This window comes from Clarias gariepinus, chromosome 6 (assembly GCF_024256425.1).
Source record: "Clarias gariepinus isolate MV-2021 ecotype Netherlands chromosome 6, CGAR_prim_01v2, whole genome shotgun sequence".
Lineage (NCBI taxonomy): Eukaryota > Metazoa > Chordata > Actinopteri > Siluriformes > Clariidae > Clarias > Clarias gariepinus.
This window is the reverse complement of record NC_071105.1, coordinates 12,273,676-12,292,995: the sequence shown is the minus strand read 5'-3', so window position 1 is coordinate 12,292,995 and position 19,320 is coordinate 12,273,676. Positions and strand designations below refer to the sequence as shown.

Below are 19,320 nucleotides of genomic sequence, written 5' to 3'. Positions count from 1 at the left end.
AGACTCCAGAACTCACCAAAACAAAACATCAAAAGGGTCAAAACATCTAAAGCTTGTGTTCCTTTACATAAGATACAGCATAAACCCCAGCTGTGTGTAAGGACATTAGGAAGCACATGGTATGAAAGGCAGATTACAGTCTTAGATTTAGGATGGGTCTTGATAATTTAAGCAAGGCTTTATTGGAAACAGGCAGGATTGCTCAACTCTGTGCAGCAATTTGGTACAAACAAGCACAGATAAGACGTGTTTACTAGGGGGTGGCGGGAAAAGAGAAAGAGAGAGAACACAAGAGCAGAGTGCTGAGCTTTGTTTTAGCTAATGCACTTTGTTTTGCATCAGATATTTAAATAAAACCTAAGGATGTACAGTACGTAAGCCATATGGGGGAAAAATAAAGGCACTTCATTTTCCACTATTCATCCAGCCTGGCATAAAATCATGTTGAAATGATATTGTATTGACTTTTATGATGCGGTTTACTAAGTAACAGTTTCAAACACAAATGAGTCCAAAATAAAAGATGATATCTTAAACCCTGAAACTGATTTTGAGATACAGTTTGTTATTGTACAGTACACAAGACTGACTGAACGCAGTACTGACAAAGCAAGAACTGTATATGCCTTGAAAGCAGGGCTGGAAGATATGACTTCAAATCACTGTCATGATTACTTGCAAAACATTTTACCTTGATTATGATTAAACATATAATTATTATCTCTTTTTTTGGCCCTCAAAGTTCACTGTTAAGGTTTGTTAAGCTGTTTTTTTTTTTTTTTGTTTTTTTTGGTCTAATGAAAGAGTTGCTTCCATGTTGTAAACTGGATGAAGTAGAGCCATGTGTCAAAAAATACACCAAGTGGGGAAAGGATTAGAAGTAAAAAAATAAATAAATAAATAATAATAGTCATGATCAAGATTACGTTTCGGTCTGTTTGGGGAACACAGTGACGTAGCGATTACCACTGTGGTCTCGCACCTCTATGGTCAAGGGTTTCATTCCCTGGCTCAGATCTTTGTGCGTGTGTATGGAGTTTGCATGTTTTTCCCATGCTTTATGGGTTCAGGTTTAACTACAAACGCCCCAAAGTGCTTCACATAAAGACATTTGGAAAAAAAAAACAATAAAATAATGAATCACAAAATAGTCACATCACACACATTTCTACTTCAGTTTTCTGTGATTTCTGTCCACAATCCAAATGCATACAGAGTACATTAATAAGTGTTTCCAAACTGCTGTACAGGCTAAGAATGGCATAAAGATTGAGAGAGTGAGGATTTTGATCAATTTGCAATTAACTGCCCAGCCCTGCTTAAAGGCTTCCACTGACTAACGTCAAAGCTTGCTCCCTGATGACGCCCACAAACCCAAATATTCGTTAATGAGTCATACAATTCCAGTAAAAAAAACAGCATCAAACAGTGACAGAATAGAACAAAAACTCATTTCAGTTAATAAAAAGACTGGTTGAATATTAATGAGGAATTAAACTGAAAAACTGTTGAAACAGTGACCCATGTCTGCCTAAATGCAGAAGAAAATAAATATTACATGGGAAAGTGGAAAAAATAAAAAATAAAAATCAGGAAGTGGCCTCTGGTAGCCACAAATCGCGTTACTTAATAAAGGTACGACAGTATTTTATTTAGTTACATCATTAGGAAAACTCTCCGGATTTCTTTGTGATTTCTTGTAAAGGCTAAACATGATGAAAAACAGGTTTAAAAACAAACAGGGGTTTTCCTTTTTTTATTTTCTTAAAGCTGATGTGTCAAACATGTAGACCTGGTCTTTATTCATCTCTAAACTTGCGTATGTTCTCCGACCAGAAAGATTATGTTAAAAAATACAGATGCTTATTTTTATTAGTTTCAGATCCTGTCCTTATGCACTAAAAGTTTACGCTTTGGTCAATTCACTGGACCAGTTTCATGCAATCACCTGAGATATTCAAGCTGTCAATGGTTTAAAAATATCAGGTCTTACGGTGCAGATGGCAGTGTACAAACCTTCAATGCTTGAACGATAATTAAATAAGTGAGATTTGGCCAAATAAACAAAAATTATTTGTTAAATCATTAATTATTTGCATTGAGGTAAGAACAATTAACATTTGCTTGAAGAGCCAGGATGTGGCTTCTGTTTGTTCAGTGTCTGTGGTTTACCTTAGGAGCCGAGACTAGAGAGACTGATATAAATGACACTTATGATTGATGTGATTATGCACGTGTGATGTGAAAATTAATTATAAGCATATGCATAAATATGCTTTTAAACAATCAGTGTGTTTGTGTCCTTCAGCAGAGCCAGAATATAATCTCTTATATTCTGCAGTTTTTTTAAGAACTTAAAAAAAAAAAAAAAAAAACACAACATTTGGCTAAATTCCAAATCCACAATGGCTTACATTTATCGCATTACACATCTGAGCGGCTGAGGGGTTAAGGGCCATGCTCAGGGGCCCAACAGGGGTAGCTGGGTGGTTTGAACCTGTGACCCCTGAGACGTACTCCAATGTCTTAATCACTAGGCTACCCCTGGGCTTGTAAAAGGTTTTCTAATGCCGCTCCATATAAGCATGTGTGTGTGTACACAAAGTAAGTGTTTACTGAAGTTTGTGTTGGACACACCAGGGACCTCAGAGTGTGTGCTACTTACTGTTCATGGAAGTCCAGCATTGGAGGCTCGAAGTGTATAGGCCTGCTGTTCCCCCTGTGTGAGGATGCACTGTAGAGAAGAGCAACACAGTGTGTAAGACATAAACGACCAAATAACCAAACAAACACATGCGCACACATGTGTCTAATCCAATTCTGTGTCTAATCCAAGTGTCCAATTCTGATATAAATCCTTATTTAAAAAAAAAAAAAAAAAAAAAGTCAATATGCGCAATATAATAAATAAATCCTGAACAGGGAAGGCTCATCCGAGGATAGAAAACGATCCCATCTTTCCTTAGAAACCAACATCTAACCAGCCTAATTCCACTTCGCTATTCATATCATTCATAAGATCACAATTTTAGTAATCTTACTCCTTAATTAAATCAATAAACAACCATACAGTAAATACAGACAGCATGATCATATCTCACAACATTCATCTATTTAAAATAATAATAATAATATTTTCAGCTAAATATCCTCACAGGGCTCTTTGCAGCACCTGCGTTGAGTGTAAAGTGATATTTGTTGAGGTTTATTTTAACACATTGTGCTTCTAGCCACAAATTACACAACCACATTCTATCATCTATTATACAAAAAAGAAATGCACATCCTTCAAGCTCACTCTGTCTCCCTCACACACACACAGTGTAAATCTTTGCCTCCAGCATGAGCATTAGTTTCATATGTGCAAATTTCCTACCCAAGAACCTGCAATACTTTTTCTACACTGCTATTATTGTATTCAGGATGCAAAGGAGGATTCTCACTCATGTGACACCGATGTTATTTAATTCTGTTTATGTAAGCCTCCTTTCCATCTGAGTCACTATCTAATCACGATTCAACAGGTAGGCCGTTAGGCATGTCGGGTTTTAATCCTCTTCACAACAATTATTAATAATAATAAGTTATTAAAAGTTATAATAATAATAATTATTATTATTGTTGTTGTTGTTGTTGACAGTGAACATTGGGCATTCATGGCAAATACAACACAGCTGGAGATAAGTCCTTCTATTATAAAGTGAACACTATAAGTATGTTATTATTATTCCACTATATTTCTCAGTAAATGTTACTTATCGGGCGAACGGTGGATCATGAGCTTGTTTTATTATAAGAGGTGGAAGGAAAACCACACAAACACAGGAAGGACACAAATAAAAACTCAAAGTACAAGCTAATGATCAAACCTGGGAGCGGTGACTTACTGAGCACACGTTCAGTTGATTAAAGGGGAAAAAGTTTAAATACAAATAAATGCTTATATCATCAGGAACCACATAACTGCACCCTGAAATAATGCAATCAAACACACTTGTGTTGAACAACCCAATAGCCAGTGGTTAAGATGCAATGATTTTAAATAACCTATGACTATCTGGGGAAACTATTTTGGGAATCCAGTACTTGCACTACATTTACTGCAGATTGCAATTCTTAAAATGCGGCCCTTTAAAAACCTTTCAACGTGGATTCAGAAGAAAGTGAAAAACTGGTTTTATCTGATAGAAGCTTAGTTGTAAAACCTTTGACAATCCAAGTGACACAGGAGAGGAAAAAAAAAAATTCTCACAGAAATTACTTTTTACCCGTGTGGTAGAATTACAACTAGCCATCACTAACATTTTAAAGTCTGTGCTGTGTGTAATTGTAGGACTTCCTGATTTATGACAACAGACAAAAGATTAGACTGCACATTTGGGACGTTTAAAATTGTTCACTGAAACAATTTCATAACATTCACAGAAAAATAGGGCTATACCCTGCTCAGACAGGGTCAGAACAACCTGCATCAACAACCACACAGCTGGACTACAGATAAACTCAGCTTTATCTTTGTTTGTTTTGTTTTTTTTAAATAAAATTACACGAAGCTTGGACTATAGAGGTCCTGCACATTTAGACTCTCTCTCACCTCAAGATAGAATACACATGACAAATTTACCTTTAAAATGTTCCCACTTTAAATATTTTATGTTCTTAGATCACATTAATTTGCCTGAACAAAACGTTTAAATTTTATTTTACATGTTTTTCTAAAGATGAAGGGGAACAAATCGGTGAAATACACTGGAAACCGCAATCATAGCAGAAATAAACTGCAGTTACACATTTACCTTACGTCTCGTCACTTGCACCACATAAGACAAAAGTGATAAATCTTAGATAAGAAAAAAATGGAGATGTTAGTAATTCAGTTTTTGAACCAATATACAGACATATATCCTCGTAAGGGAGTATCCCCTATTTTAATTCCATGTTTTGTGTGTGTGTGTGTGTGTGTGTGTGTGTGTGTGTGTGTGTGTGTGTGTGTGTATGTATGTATAATAAACATCATCTGATCATAGCACGTCTCAATGTTGGGAGAAATACAACAACAACAAAATATAACTTTTTTGAAATGTGCCATTATTTATTTAACAAAATAAAGAGCGGGATATATATATACACACATATATATATATATATATATATATATATATGTGGGCAGCACCAAGTACCCGCCATAATTTAATAGTGTGCAGATCTACTTTTACAAGTAATAACTTAAAAGTAACTGATTCCTACAAATGACTGTAATTAATTTCTAATTTCCATTTTATTTCCAAATATTTTTGAGTGTTAAGTGTGATAAGTCTTGGACTATGCTAAATAATGAGAGACGCTGAGAGACACGCTGTGCTCCAGTTAGTCTTGCCAATAGCACAGTGCGCGGAAAAAAGCTCTAACAGAACACCAAGCAGTTCTAAATGTGTACACGGACATCAGTGTGTGCGCCAACAGAGCACAAACACTATCGCTAGCTGTGTTTACTTGGACGCTGAAATTCCGCTACTTATTGGAATAATAGCGATAAAAATGCATCGTGTAAACATCACCATCGTTTATCAATAGTTTGAATCGACCCGGGAGGACATTTTTGCCTCCATTCCTGATCAGAAAACTCCTCACCGGTCTTTACTTTCATCAACTGGTTCTTGGGCTGAGGAAGGAGCACCGATTAGCTCACCAATCCATACATACAATTTTTTTTTATATTTCTGTCAGATTAAACATGGATCAGCAGGCAGAACCATTTTGCACAAAAAGTATTGTATTAATAAGTATAATTAAATGCTTTCACACACACACACACACACACACACAGTGTAAACAGTTAAGGTGAAATCTCTAATCTGAATGACTTCATTAAGAGTGAACAAACATTGCCCATGTAAATGTAACTACTGACTGCAATCTAAGTTCTATCATCAGAAGACAGAAAGTTCAGGACAAGCTGGGGAGGGAGGGGGGACATGCTCTGATAATAAGTGAATAAGGGAAGGATCCTCTACAACTCTACAAGTAATGTAAATCTTGAAGATTTAGATACAGCTTTCTATAATTTTTAATGAACTGCATGTTAAAAGACAACAACTTAAGTTATACACATGATGTGCGAATATGGGAAGAAAAAACGTTAATTATTTCATGTGAATGTGGCACGTGCATTGCAACTGTGCTGAGGGCTCGTGCTTCTCTACCAACAGGAAAGAGAACAAAACCACAACACACAGACACACACACACACACAGACACACACACACATAGACACACACACAGTGAGGAGTGGCCAATGCAAATGTGTACAGTATGGCATGTCAGCCAGAGCCCTGAGCTGGAGCGTTCTGATTGGTCGAGCAAGTGAATGGGGTGTCAGAAACCTCAAAGTTGTTCTACTGCATTGAGGAATCCGGAGCTAGTCTGAGAAGGGAGCGGCCTCTTATAAAATCCTCACAGATAACACGGCTGCCAACATTTTTTAACCATATTAACCCCAGAATACATCAGATCGAGTTATAATCATAAACTATTACACAAGGAGTAGCTCAACTAATACTAAACTGCAATATGGCATTTGTATTTATATATTGTGCACTTTGGATCACGTGCATATAATGTTTCACATGCTAATAACAATCGTCTGTTACCATAATGAACACTGCTGATGAGCTATTGAATTATTTGTTGAACTGAACATTAGCATACGTACTTAGACTTGCTTAATGTTTTTCATTTATGTCAGGAGTAAATAAATGTAAAAACCATATTACGCAGACTAGTTGCCTCCCCAAATAGGAACATTAAGCATGCAGTTATTCAAAAAAAAAAAGAAAACCATGATAGCCTGGCAGCGAAATGGCTTTGCATGTCCAGTGTTGGGGTTTGAATCTCACCTGTGCTCGTGTGTGTGTGTGTGTGTGTGTGTGTGTGTGTGTGTGTGTGTCTTCTCCCAGGAGTTTGCATGTTCTCCCAGTGCTTAGTGGGTTTCCTTCAGTTTTACACTTGCATCAATTGCTTTATAACATTAGGAGCACTAACAAAATCATACGTGCAAATTCATCCTGTCTGCGTTTTATTCCATCGCACGAATAGTGCATGAGCAGCAGTTTAAGAAGATTGGGTCTTTAAAAAAAAAAAGCATGTGATAGCCAACAGTCTTCTAGTTAAATTTTCAGTTGTATTTCATTTATACGAAAAAAAAATATAACAAGCAATATGGAAAAAGTCAAATAATCTTTTATAATTTTGACAACTAATGAAAAAAAGTCATTTGATAGTCAGTTTTTACGTACCATGCATCTAAAAAAAATAAAAAAGTTTTTTTTTTGTTTAATTAAAAAAAGTGTAACTCGTTTTAAGATTCATTAAGTGTCAAGTAAAATATTTTAAGTCTGTCTTTTTGTCTTAATATAAAGATAAGAAATGTTTAACTTCTGAAAATTTTGTCCATTTATTTGACATTACAGGTTTTTGTATGCTTTTATTTCATTGAAAAATTGGTTTGGTAGCACACAGGCTGACAGATCATATGATGCTGTCGAGACACATCATGAGCCTTAATCATCAGCAAGAAACTGAATGTTGCTTATGTCTCATGTTACTAATGTTGTCATCAATGATTATTACAAATTCATCTAATGGCATATTGTTTTGGACTTATCCTAAATGTGTACCAATTAATAATAAGAAAACAGCCAGACAAAGACTTCTGACAGCACCATTTTTTTTTTTTTTTACAATTCCACACACCTGTTTTCTGTTACCTCACAAAGCTAAGGGTCATAAATTCCCAGGTCAAAGTCTACCTGGATAAAGAAATAAAAAGAGATGTACCTTCCATGTCCAACGTCCTTTTCCTTTCAGTTATTTTAAAAGTGAATTAATTATATTTATTATATAAATAAATACAGGCTCCGGATTCGATTCTCGACCAGGTTCGATTCCCCCCTCTGTGTGCAAGTTTCCCCTAATTGGTGTCCCCAAATTGCCTGTAGTGAGTGAGAGTGTGGAACCCTGTCCTAGGGTGTACCCCGCCTTGTGTCCCAAGTCTCTTGGGATAGGCCCTACAACCCCTTCAACCCTGAATACAGGATTAAGCGGTATAGACGATAAGTGAGTAAGTGAATGCGACTTCAGTCAATGTCATTTTTGGGTGTCTCCCAGTCATGGTAGAATGAGATAAGGAGGAGAAGAAAAAAAGAGAGAAAAAAAACATACAATCCCGAATTCGTTCGTGATTTGACGAAGAATAAATGTTTATCTATGAGAAGGTAAATCATCGACAATGTGATTAGTCACGAGGTCCAAAGATGAATAGAATAATAAAAATACAGGTAACTGAAAAATTAACACACACACACAAACACAAAGACACACGATGACACCCACAGTTTACCTTTTTTGATGATATGAACTAAGGTCAATGTCAGACTCTGCCTGTAAAGGATAAACATGGAAGAAAGTTAGGTTCATATTACAGTGAATCACATTTATTTACTCTTGGAATTATATTTGCTTTGTATCAAAATAACTCAATCATTTAGGGACAAAGTTATGGAAAAACAACATTAAGCATTAAGCTTGGCCAGATAAAGAGGAACATAAAGACACAGAAAAAAAAGGGAAGACATCTGAAAAAAAAAAAAAAAAGAAAGAAAAAACAAGGCCACCTAGTAACGCTTCCCGAAATCATACTGTACAAAATTAACCTGATGTGTTAGGGGCCTGGTATTTGTAAGTAATTATTCATGCTAGTATATATATATTTATCTATAAAAATGTATTTTTTTTTATAATTATATGCATACATTTTTATACCTGAATGTCTCAAACACATTGAGTGGAGTTAAGAGCTTTCTGAAGTTGGTCCTACATGAAAACTAACGGTTTGCCTTTGCAAGTCTGTTCTTTGTTTATCCCAGGAAACGTAATTACAATGTACTCATAATAAACATCCTTTTGTCCGTCTATATAATGATTTATGAATGTACAGTCCAAAATCACAAAGAGAAAGGGTTCCCCCTTTTGGGTCTGGTTCCTCTCAAGGTTTTCCTCATGTTGTGTCATGTGTTTTTTTCCTTTGCCACTGTTGCTTTTGGCTCTCTTTGGGCATCTAAACCCATATTAAAATATCTGCAAAGCAGCCTACTGTTAAAACTCTTATGCAAACAAATCTGAATTAAGATTTAAATAAATCAAATAAGTCTATACAAGTCAATCTGAAAGAAAGAAAAAAAAAGAAAAGAAAAAAAAAAGAGTGTGTCAGCTGTTGACGGAGAGAAGGCAGGTTGAAGAGGCAGGTAACGTGGGATGGTTTTCACGTGTGCATACATGTGAACCATAAAGGAAAAAAAAAAAAAACGGTCTTGTTTAGGTGAGCTCGCTCTTCTTCCAAATTGTGAAATAGTGTTCTCAGCTGCTATTGTGTAAACTGTAAAACACAGAACGTGTGTGTGTGTGTATGTATGTGTCTGTGTCTGTGTGTGTGTGTGCTTTCCAAAAAGGTGCAACTGCAGGCAAAATATGCTTACTCAAAAAACGTTTTTATGGAATTTCTTGTTTAAATTGCTGCAATGCCTTTAAGCACAATGAAGAAGCAGCTGAGAAGTCGGCTTCAGTGTAAAGGAAAGAAAAGAAAAAGAAAAAAAAACCTTAAATAAAAGTAAGTAATGTTTAACACTTACCTGCAGGAAAGCTCCATCCCCAAAGTGTAGTACCTCCAGAATTTTGTTTGACTGGATGAAAGCTGAAGATAGAAAAATACATAATATTATATAAATAAAATACATAATATTGTATTATTACACAAAGTATATATTATATTCTATGACCTTCAGTCTTGCACTTCTGATCTCAAAACCTATAGACTCAGGTATTAGACGGCACTCGCTACAGTATGATCACCTTTCAAACACCAAATGCAGATACATCTTTTGAGAGAATAGTGTTCCATGTGTTATATTGATTCTTTTTAAACCGCAAAGTCAATTTTCCGGCTGATAAAATAGATCAATATACTGTAGTTATCCTGCTGGGCATTTCCATAAAGGTGGAACGTAATTTTAAAAAAAGGTTTATTGTATGATAATCTAATGATGGGAGTCTATAACCATTTGATAATGGATCATCATCTGGAGTAAAACCAATAGATGATCAGTTTAATACTTGGCTTAACTGCACAAAAATGGAAATTTCCTTTGTGATCAATAAAGTATCTATACATTCATCAGTCCATTCTACTATCCATCCTACTATCCATCCATCCAACCCTTTATTCACCGTACTATCTACCCATCCATCCAGAGAATGCTTCCCTAACAGCTTAATTTTTTTATAGTCTGTCAATCACAAACAAATCAAAACTGAGGTGCATACAAGTACGTTACAACAGGTCTTGGTCAGTTTTCCAGCTCTCCACACTGACTGTGAAGTTTGGTGTGATGTAAGTAATCGTGGACAAATTCCACAACCCTCGTTCTGTGGGGAAAAAAATATATTCCAAGGTTCATCCGAGACTAAAGCTTCTGAGCTCCCACTGAGCTAAATCAAACTGGGATTTTTCAAGGTTATCGTGTATTAAAGACAAATTCAACTCATTTATTTTCCATTTAGCGTTACGGCTAAATGGCTAGCCCAGGTTAGCTGTACAGCCAGGTCCAGTTGGCCATATTTATATGTTATTATATAATATTGCATTATATTGCAGTTCTGGCAACACACTAGCTAGCACTATGCAAAGGAGGGGGAGATAAAAAATTTAAGACACTATGCAACATGGCATGTTTTAGGCATTTAAATGTTTTTCTATAAAATCGATCTCAGCATAAACAGCATTTGTAAAAGTCCACATTTTGTAATGAATACAATATTTAAATGTGACAATCCACTGCATTTGGGTAGGGAAATGGCTGAAAAAAAAATCACTACTAAATACATCTGTGAGGAAAGAAAAAAAAGAAGAAAAAAGTCAGTTTTTAGAGAACCTGCTGTCTCTGCTGAAACTAATAAGTAATTTGAATCTTTCTGAAAACTTCAAGCAAATTATATTATCATCATCCACCACTAATAAACTCGCAGCAATGATAACATTAATAGATCATCATTGTACTAATGTAACTGTCACACCTTGTGCACTATTAAATGAATTTCCAGGAACCTTGCTGGCATCCCAGGATCTAGCCAAGCCAGTTTGTTTATGTCAGAGGCACAGCAAGAGCCTTCACTCCTCTACCCACCAAACAGGAGGTTAGGACATTTTATTAATATTTTTTTATCTAACCAAATCGCTGTACAAATTAGAAATCTATTTAGTAGAGTAACTTCATCTATTTGACAAGCTTATTAATTTCTGTTACACTCAAAGTGCATTTATAATTTCACATATTGGCAAAACCACCAACTCACTAGACTACTCTGTTCTCATATTCAGCTGCGTATCGCTGTCCTCCTGGTGCTATTATTAGCCAGATGAGTGGTGTAACTTTAGAAAAGCGTGGAGTGGGAGACACAGGTCATGAGCAGCTCTACACTTTACACAGGTTAACAGTCCTCTTGAGGACACGTACACAAAAAAGAAAAAATCTACACACAAATGCATAAGAATGAGGCTCATCAATTAAATTGTCAAGATCAAATAAAAAGAAAAAAAGTTTTCAAAAGTTTTCTTTCCATTGTCTGCTGCATTTTAACTTTGAAGTGTAAAATAAGCATTGTATGTAAAGGGATATTTCACCCTGATCACATAAGTCACACTGCTAAACTCCAAATGTTTCGGTCAGATCGTATTGGCATTTCATGTCATGACGGTTCACATGCACACACACAAATGGCTTTTATCTGACTAGCATGGACGCGTCAGTTCTCTGAAATGGCACGTATGCGCACATCGATGGGTGACATCTGTTTTGTTGCCATCCTTTTTTGTTTCACGTCACGACCACTCATTCATTTCAAACAATGGATGTGATTTCAGCAAAAATATGCCTGGGATTTTGCTCTGGAGGAAGACGAGCTGTTAGTCATTGGCATTTTTTTTTCCCCAAAAAAAAAAAAAAAAAAACTTGCATGATTCTGATCTGACCGTTCTTGTTCACACTTCGTATATTTATCTAAACTGGGACCCGCATACCTGACACAGATCCAATCCGAAATGCATCAGATTAGCGTGTTTAGACAGCCCTAAAAATAAAATAAAAAAATAATCAATCTGTGTCACATGGGAGGAGCAAAAAAATTTAATCGGATTTACGTCACTTCAGACTGGTCATGTTTTATTTTTAAAAGAAACTGTGATAAAACAACACATAGAAGCAATCAAAAGATTTTATTCATTCAGGACTGGAGTGCTATCTGTATTTCTATTTTAATTTATTGAGGTTTTAGTTCTTCTACTTTTTGTTTATTTATTTGATGCTGCTGCAAATTATAATTATAATACACATTTATATTCAACCATTTCACACATTTAGCATCTATTTTGAGATTAAATACTAAATCCAAAAGGCATTTGGAGAGGGGCAGGCGGAAAATGAGCCACAGTCAGTTGAAAACAGCAAAACTTCTAATTTGTAAATATATCTGTTTAAAAAAAAGGGTGTATTGGGTCTATTAAAGTATTTATTTGTTATTTGTTACAATAAAAAAAAAATCATGCTTCTTTGACATTGGCGCAACAAGTGAACGGTCGTTAAAGAGAAAGGTACACTAGAACTGATGTCCGTCTTTCTTTCTTAATGCCTTTTTTATAGACTTTAACTTTTTTCTTCTACGACGAGAGCCAGTTTTTGTTTATTCAATATTAAAATCGAGGTAAGATGTTTAAGAACTTTAAAACTAAAGAACTTTAAAACTAAAGTTGAATTTACTTGTTTAAACATTATTTTTTAAGTGTCAACAGAATAAAAAGGAGTAAAAGTATTACAATTGAATAAAATATGTTTGACAAAAGGGATCTGCAAAAAATTTATGCCGAGCTTTTGAGTGTCCTATTTTGCATCCTAACGATTATTAAAAGGAAATGTATGTTTTGTTCCAACAACAGGATTTATTTCATGTAGTTTGTTGTTCAGACGTTGGTCCCATTCTGATGGCCGTTTATTTTTGATGTATATTGGTTTAAAAAAATTTATTTGTTTTTTTATATATATATATATATATATATATATATATATGTATATGTATGTATGTATGTATGTATGTATGTATGTAATATATATATATAGTTTAATAATTGTTATATATATATAATGCTTCTTTGGCAGTCTGCTTTATCGTTACCAGGGATTCCCGAGGGCCCAGGTATCCCAAAAGAAGATCATGCTAAAATTATTAGCTTCTAGAAATGAGAACTTGGTTAGGATTTACACGATTGTTGAATGATCTGTTTTTATATTTCCTAATGCTTTGAGACATGATTTTGAGTCTGTTATTATTAGGGAATCCTTTCATGATGTGGATTGATGTCCAATACTGATGGAGTGCAATACAACATGGTTTGATGTGAAGTAAACTCCTAGGCTGTACCATTGGCAGCCTAGTACATCGTAATGAATTCAAGGAAGTACATTGGCTGGATGCCTTTTCCATGAGTACAGAGAGAGGGAAAAAAAAAAAAAAGAAGAAAAAACACACCTCAGGGAATATAACACCGTCATTGAAAGTTCTTACACAACCATTCTTACAAGTTCTTTGCTGCCCCGGTTTAAAAACAAATTGCTAAATAAGATGTGGCCATCATGGTTGCATTCCAGCGACAATTACAAAGAATCCATTGGAGTCGAAATCACCACTTGGCGCTACAAATGTTACATGCTTACTGAAAATTATATCAACCCCTCTGGCCTTGGAAAGGAAATTGGAGCGAAACAACTGACCTGTCGAGATACGCAGATTGCTTCCTTCAGGAATGCAATGTTAGCCTTGAGTAGCTTTAAATTACTACATTTTTTTCACTTTCCCGCTCAGAAGTTACCTGATCAACCAATGTACGTACAATTTAAATTTTAATATATTAAAAGACATCCACAAGGAAATGTTATAAACTACATCAAGACAGAAAAGTTGTTATTTCTCGTCTGGGAAGCTCCGATATCAGGACAGGTTGAGCCCCTGGCCGTCTCACTCACGTTAGGGACCAAGTGCCCTGTTGTGGCATTCCCAGTTTTTTTTTGGGCTTCAACTAATACAGTATGCAAGATGACCAACACGACTGCAACTTTTCCCTCTGGTGCATCGATCAAGGTTTTGTTGGCCAATGTGTGTAATGCAAAGGTGAGCGAGAACAGGAGGTCAGAACGGACACGCTGCTGATCTCGCATCAGCGTCCTTGACCGCTCAAATCACAAGTCTTTTGGCGACGCTGGTGGTGTAATCTGGAAAAATAGTGATAGCTTCACCATTTAAAGATAAGTTGTGCTTGACAGTAATGTAGTTTGGCTACAATTGCCTGCAGCTTGACGCGCAAAACCCCCAGTGTCGGAGCAGTCAACAATAACGCCTTTGTCCGGTTTAAGCACCTCAGACAGTAACAGAATCTGCTGAGCTCGAAGCCAGGGCGCTGTGCAACTCTCAAAACAAAAAATTGCATCCGTGTGTCTTGGCCTAAATATTCTCACATTCGTCTTTTACTTTCTTCAGCTTTGTGCTCAGTGTGGTCAACGTATATTGTTACGCTTCATCTAACCAAATTAAATTCAGCTCTAGTTAGTGTCATATTGTTTGCTAACTCAGCTTCTCACCTCTTAAAGTTCACAAGTGTTTCTTTTTGTATCTTCTCTTAACTCTCTTTAAAATCAAGTTCTCTTTAACATTAAATCTTCTCTTTAACTCATTAAGATTTTAAAACTTCCATTTCTTTGGTGTCCCTGTGGAGAAGTGTGTGTGCACGCTGAATCAGGGAGACCTACTAGTGAAGAAGTCCGGTGTATTTACATTTCCTTAAGGAAAATAAATCTTAAATAAAGACACACCAAACTATTTACTAATCCTTTTTAAGTGGTTAATCATCTTTTGTGAAGCGGTTCAACAAAAAACACCTTCACGAATATGAATTAAGGTGAATCAGACAGGAGCTCGCCTAAACATGGTCTTACTCCTATGCCTTACTCCCCAATGAGAGATAGTCTAAGCCTGCAGAATAATCCCCCTCCCCACTTATAAAAAACAAAAACTTCGTACTTAATTCCCAATTAAAAAAATTCTGCAATTCGGTGTTATTTTATTATGAACAGATTTTTGTGTGCACAAATGTGATAAAGGAAATTGAAAAAAGGGGTGTTACTTTTATTTTTTTGGTTTAGTTTTAATAATTTTTGGCCTAATTTATTTGTCACACAACAAAGAACATGCAGTTAAAACAAATCGGATCGAATACTCAGACACATCAATGAATACTGACCCTACGTGGCTCCAGTTATAGTCCACAGTCAGTAAATAAATAGACTGAAACAGTCAATTTATTAGTAATGTCAAGTTAATATTCACAGCAAAGTCACAAGTCTTTCTCTCGCTCTCTCTAATTTTACTAATGAATTATAAAAATTTCATCAAATGATTAAAATGCTAATAGGATTTTTTTTTTTGTAAATTATGGAAATAAAGCAGACTGCAACAATAGTTTCCTGTGTACCTTTATACACAACTCGCATTATGAGGCATTTCAACAAACCTTTAAGAAACAGCAATCAATATTCATTCAATTTAGTAACTGCTCCATCCCCGAGTCAACATCGCAGAGGAGACGTAAGACAGGGACAGAAATAAAAATAACAGGCTAATATTAGTCCAAGTATCAAGCTGAGGTCAAGAGATGTCCCAATGCATCAGGAGTTAACTAAATGCTAATATTTCATAATCTTGCACGGACCACAATAACACTTATAATTAGCGTCATATTGAGCTGCACATTATTACAAATCTGTGCAATACAAGCTGCATCCTAACAATACCTGTTTGGACCATACAAATCCGACTCTACTCATATAGAGTATGAGCGAGTACATACATGCATACATGAGTATATGAGTAGTATATCCTATACGCATTTCCGGCAAATTAAACAAGAATCAAGTTATATTCTGATTTAATGCTTTCAGCATACAAATGGACATCTTAGTTGAGCATAAGAATCATGCAGAAAGTAATCACAGCACAGAAAAATAGATTATAAAAATAGATGAATAAAAAATTTATAGAATGATGAATAGAATGAAACTCCAATGTATTTTTCTGAGCGGTGATTACTTCCTCCATGATTCTTATGCTTAAATTTAAAGCTTTGCACTCACACTTGGCACATTTGATTCTTATCATACTAGTTCAGGTACAGATGGCTTTTATATTTGATTCGAGCTGTGCCAGGACTCGAGCACTGTAAGGAGTGTTCATACAGTATTACACAAATGTACTACTAACACTGGGTTGAAGTGCTTCAGTCTGTAGTTTAAAAACAACCCAGGATACTATAGACGTGGTCACATGGATTCCACCAACAATTGGAATATCATCTTGGAATAAAAATGGATCCTGGAGGGAAAAAACTAATAAATAAATAAAATCACAAGTGGAACAGTCTGACTCAATCCGGCCAGTAACTATGAATTTTCAAGGGGAATTGGGAAGGGGTGTGTGTAAACCTGTGAAAATTTGTTACATAGGTAAATATTAGGCATGTAAACACTTTATCTGAATACCACTCTCCTGTCTGAGTACATATATTGTTACTGTGCATGTGTGTCCCTCATGGGGTTAACATCAGCTTACTTGAGGGAAATTTTGCTTCTGCTGCCAATCAGTGAACTCGAGAACATCTCTCTCTCTCTCTCTCCCACCTGTCTTTGCTTGTCTCCGGCTGACAATGTGGCGCTGATTGATTCACCATTTCACACGTAATAGAAGTATCCAAACTAATAAATGTTATAAGAATACTTGAACTGATCGTAACACAGAAGTGACAAAATACCGACAACAGAAAGCCTAATCCAACCCCAAGGCTGGAGAAAAACTTCTTCATATTTCTTCTACATATTCACATTAGGCCGAATCAAGTTATCAAGTTATATTCTGATTAAATTAAACTTTAAACATACAAAATGCACGTCTTATCCGATCAGTGTCCACTGAAACAGTCAAGTTGGAATCTCTAATCGGAATGATTTCCATAAGACTGAAGGAATATTATTCAAGTAAATGTGGCTTATGAATACATCAGAAAGCACGAGTTAGTTTGTTTATTTTTTTCCATTCAGTCCTGTATAACCCGATGTGGTGACTCAGATTTGTACCTTGTCATTAAGGACTGTGTGTTTAACAGGCAGGCATTGTTCAGTTAAACTCTCACTAAGGGAGATAAACTAATCACAAACCTCCACAGTGCCGACTAAAGACGGGCGCTTTTCCAACACATGACGTGACACAACGTTACAATAATAAAAGATAAACCGTTTCCTGTAAACACAACCTCGAAAAGATATTACAAATAAACATTCATCTTTCAAAAATAATCGCAGTTAGGAAACATGAACATGAATGTGCTACAATAAGTCTTACTTTGATATAGGCATACTTTTTTAAAAGTTGTTCAAAAAGGGCATGGAGAAGGAACGAAGGACGGAGGAACAAACAGTACTACAGCCTACGCTTTGGTTTCCTGTCACAAAGGCTTTTCGGGTCCAAAAACGTTACCACAAAGAGGCGAGACAATGAGTAATGAACTCTTGCACAGATCAGATCATGTGCCATGACAGAGACTGTAGGGAGATGGATTTGTAGCGGTACCTCGTGAATCAGAACTACTGTAGGTGCTGGTAAGTCAACGAACAACAAAAGACTTTCATTATATATAATTGTGTGTGGTCGTGTAGGTGAGTTAAAGTTGAGTTCCCCTCTCACACGTACTGTAAGCTACAATAAAAAAAAAAAAAAGAGGTTCAATAAATGTTTTAAAGCAGTAGGAAACAGGAAACACTGTAACACACTGGTATTGATTGATGAATTGAATTTGGGCTCGAGTGCGGACTTAATCAAGAATCAGTATTTGTTAATGCAGAGACCACTCACTGCTGCTGGTGTGGTGAGTAAACTTGTAAACCATGAAGGTTACTTTGGACTGCATTCGAGATGAATAACTTTGCCATGATGGCTTAGGACAGACTGCAGTGTTGTAGTATTAGGTCTGAAAATGCCACACTCAGTTTTGTACCAGCGACTCAGTTATCAATCAACAGTTGGGAGGCCCAACAACGTGAACTTCCCGCTATATAAATGCACTTTTGACCATATATCTCACACACATTTATTTAGGGGATTTATTTATGGTTACACTATCCAATATCACCGAATGAGAATGGGTGCCGCCTCTGAAGACATCTTCCTACCAGTCAAAGGTTTGGACACAAGTTTGGATTTATTTTTCTACATTCAAAAACAATACTAGATTTTTTTTTAAACTATTAAATAATAAATATGGCACTAGGTAATTAAGTAACAACAATAATAACAGTCAGTTGTTATTTCAAGACACGAAGACATGAAGAGCTTCCCAGGAAAGCAAGACTAAAAACTTACCTCTGCTGCAGAGGAGAAGTTCATTCAAAAATCACAAATTAACAAACAGCACCTCAGATTAGAGTTGTCATGAAGGCTTTACAGATCATACTATAAGTAGCAGAAGCACAAGATCAAGATCTCAATATCGCCTGTACGAAAGAGATTACTGCATATTTTGAATTGGATGCCTTCAGCATTGTTTTATAATGAAGAAAAAAATAAAAATCAAGAAAGACCATGGAGTTAGAAGGCGTGTCCAAACTTTTGACTGGTAGTTTATAAAACTATAGTATTTTTTTATTTTATTTCTGTTAAGCTCCTTTATTAAAACTATCATTTTAAAAAATATGAAAGCTATCCATTGTTAAAAACTTAACAACTGAGGACATTAGTTCAATCATGAACAGAGGAAAAAAAATTACCTTCTGAAAAAAAATTACCCTTGTTTTTTTTCCACACCTCTACACATTTCTTGTTATCTTACATTTCTTTTGTTAAATCAATTTGTACATCTACACTGGACACATTCAAGGCCATTTTAAAAAAGCAATCATTTAGATGTTTATCTCGGCTTTGATTCAACTACATCAGAATTCCAGTGGGTCTAATGATTAGATACACCAAGTCGCTTTAAACAGCCTGGAAGATGTTAGAAATTAATGTAATGACCTTTAAAAGCAACTGATTAGCCAATTGTCATAATTAGAATCTAATCTGCAGACAGCACCTGTGGGTGTAATTAGAGCCAGGGGCGTTTTGTCTTGATAGCATTAG

The 19,320-nt window shown here is 35.7% G+C and overlaps 1 protein-coding gene across 1 annotated transcript in view; it reads right to left on the bottom strand.

The window, feature by feature from the left end:
* Positions 1–19,320, bottom strand: part of tmem131 (transmembrane protein 131) — a 53,546-nt gene that overhangs the window by 20,694 nt on the left and 13,532 nt on the right. Inside the window, exons 2-4 of the mRNA XM_053498559.1 lie at positions 9,687–9,748; positions 8,399–8,439; positions 2,666–2,734 (exon numbers count right to left, since the gene is read on the bottom strand). Coding sequence (XP_053354534.1) covers positions 2,666–2,734; positions 8,399–8,439; positions 9,687–9,748 — 172 coding nt within the window. The remainder of the gene's footprint in view (positions 1–2,665; positions 2,735–8,398; positions 8,440–9,686; positions 9,749–19,320) is intronic.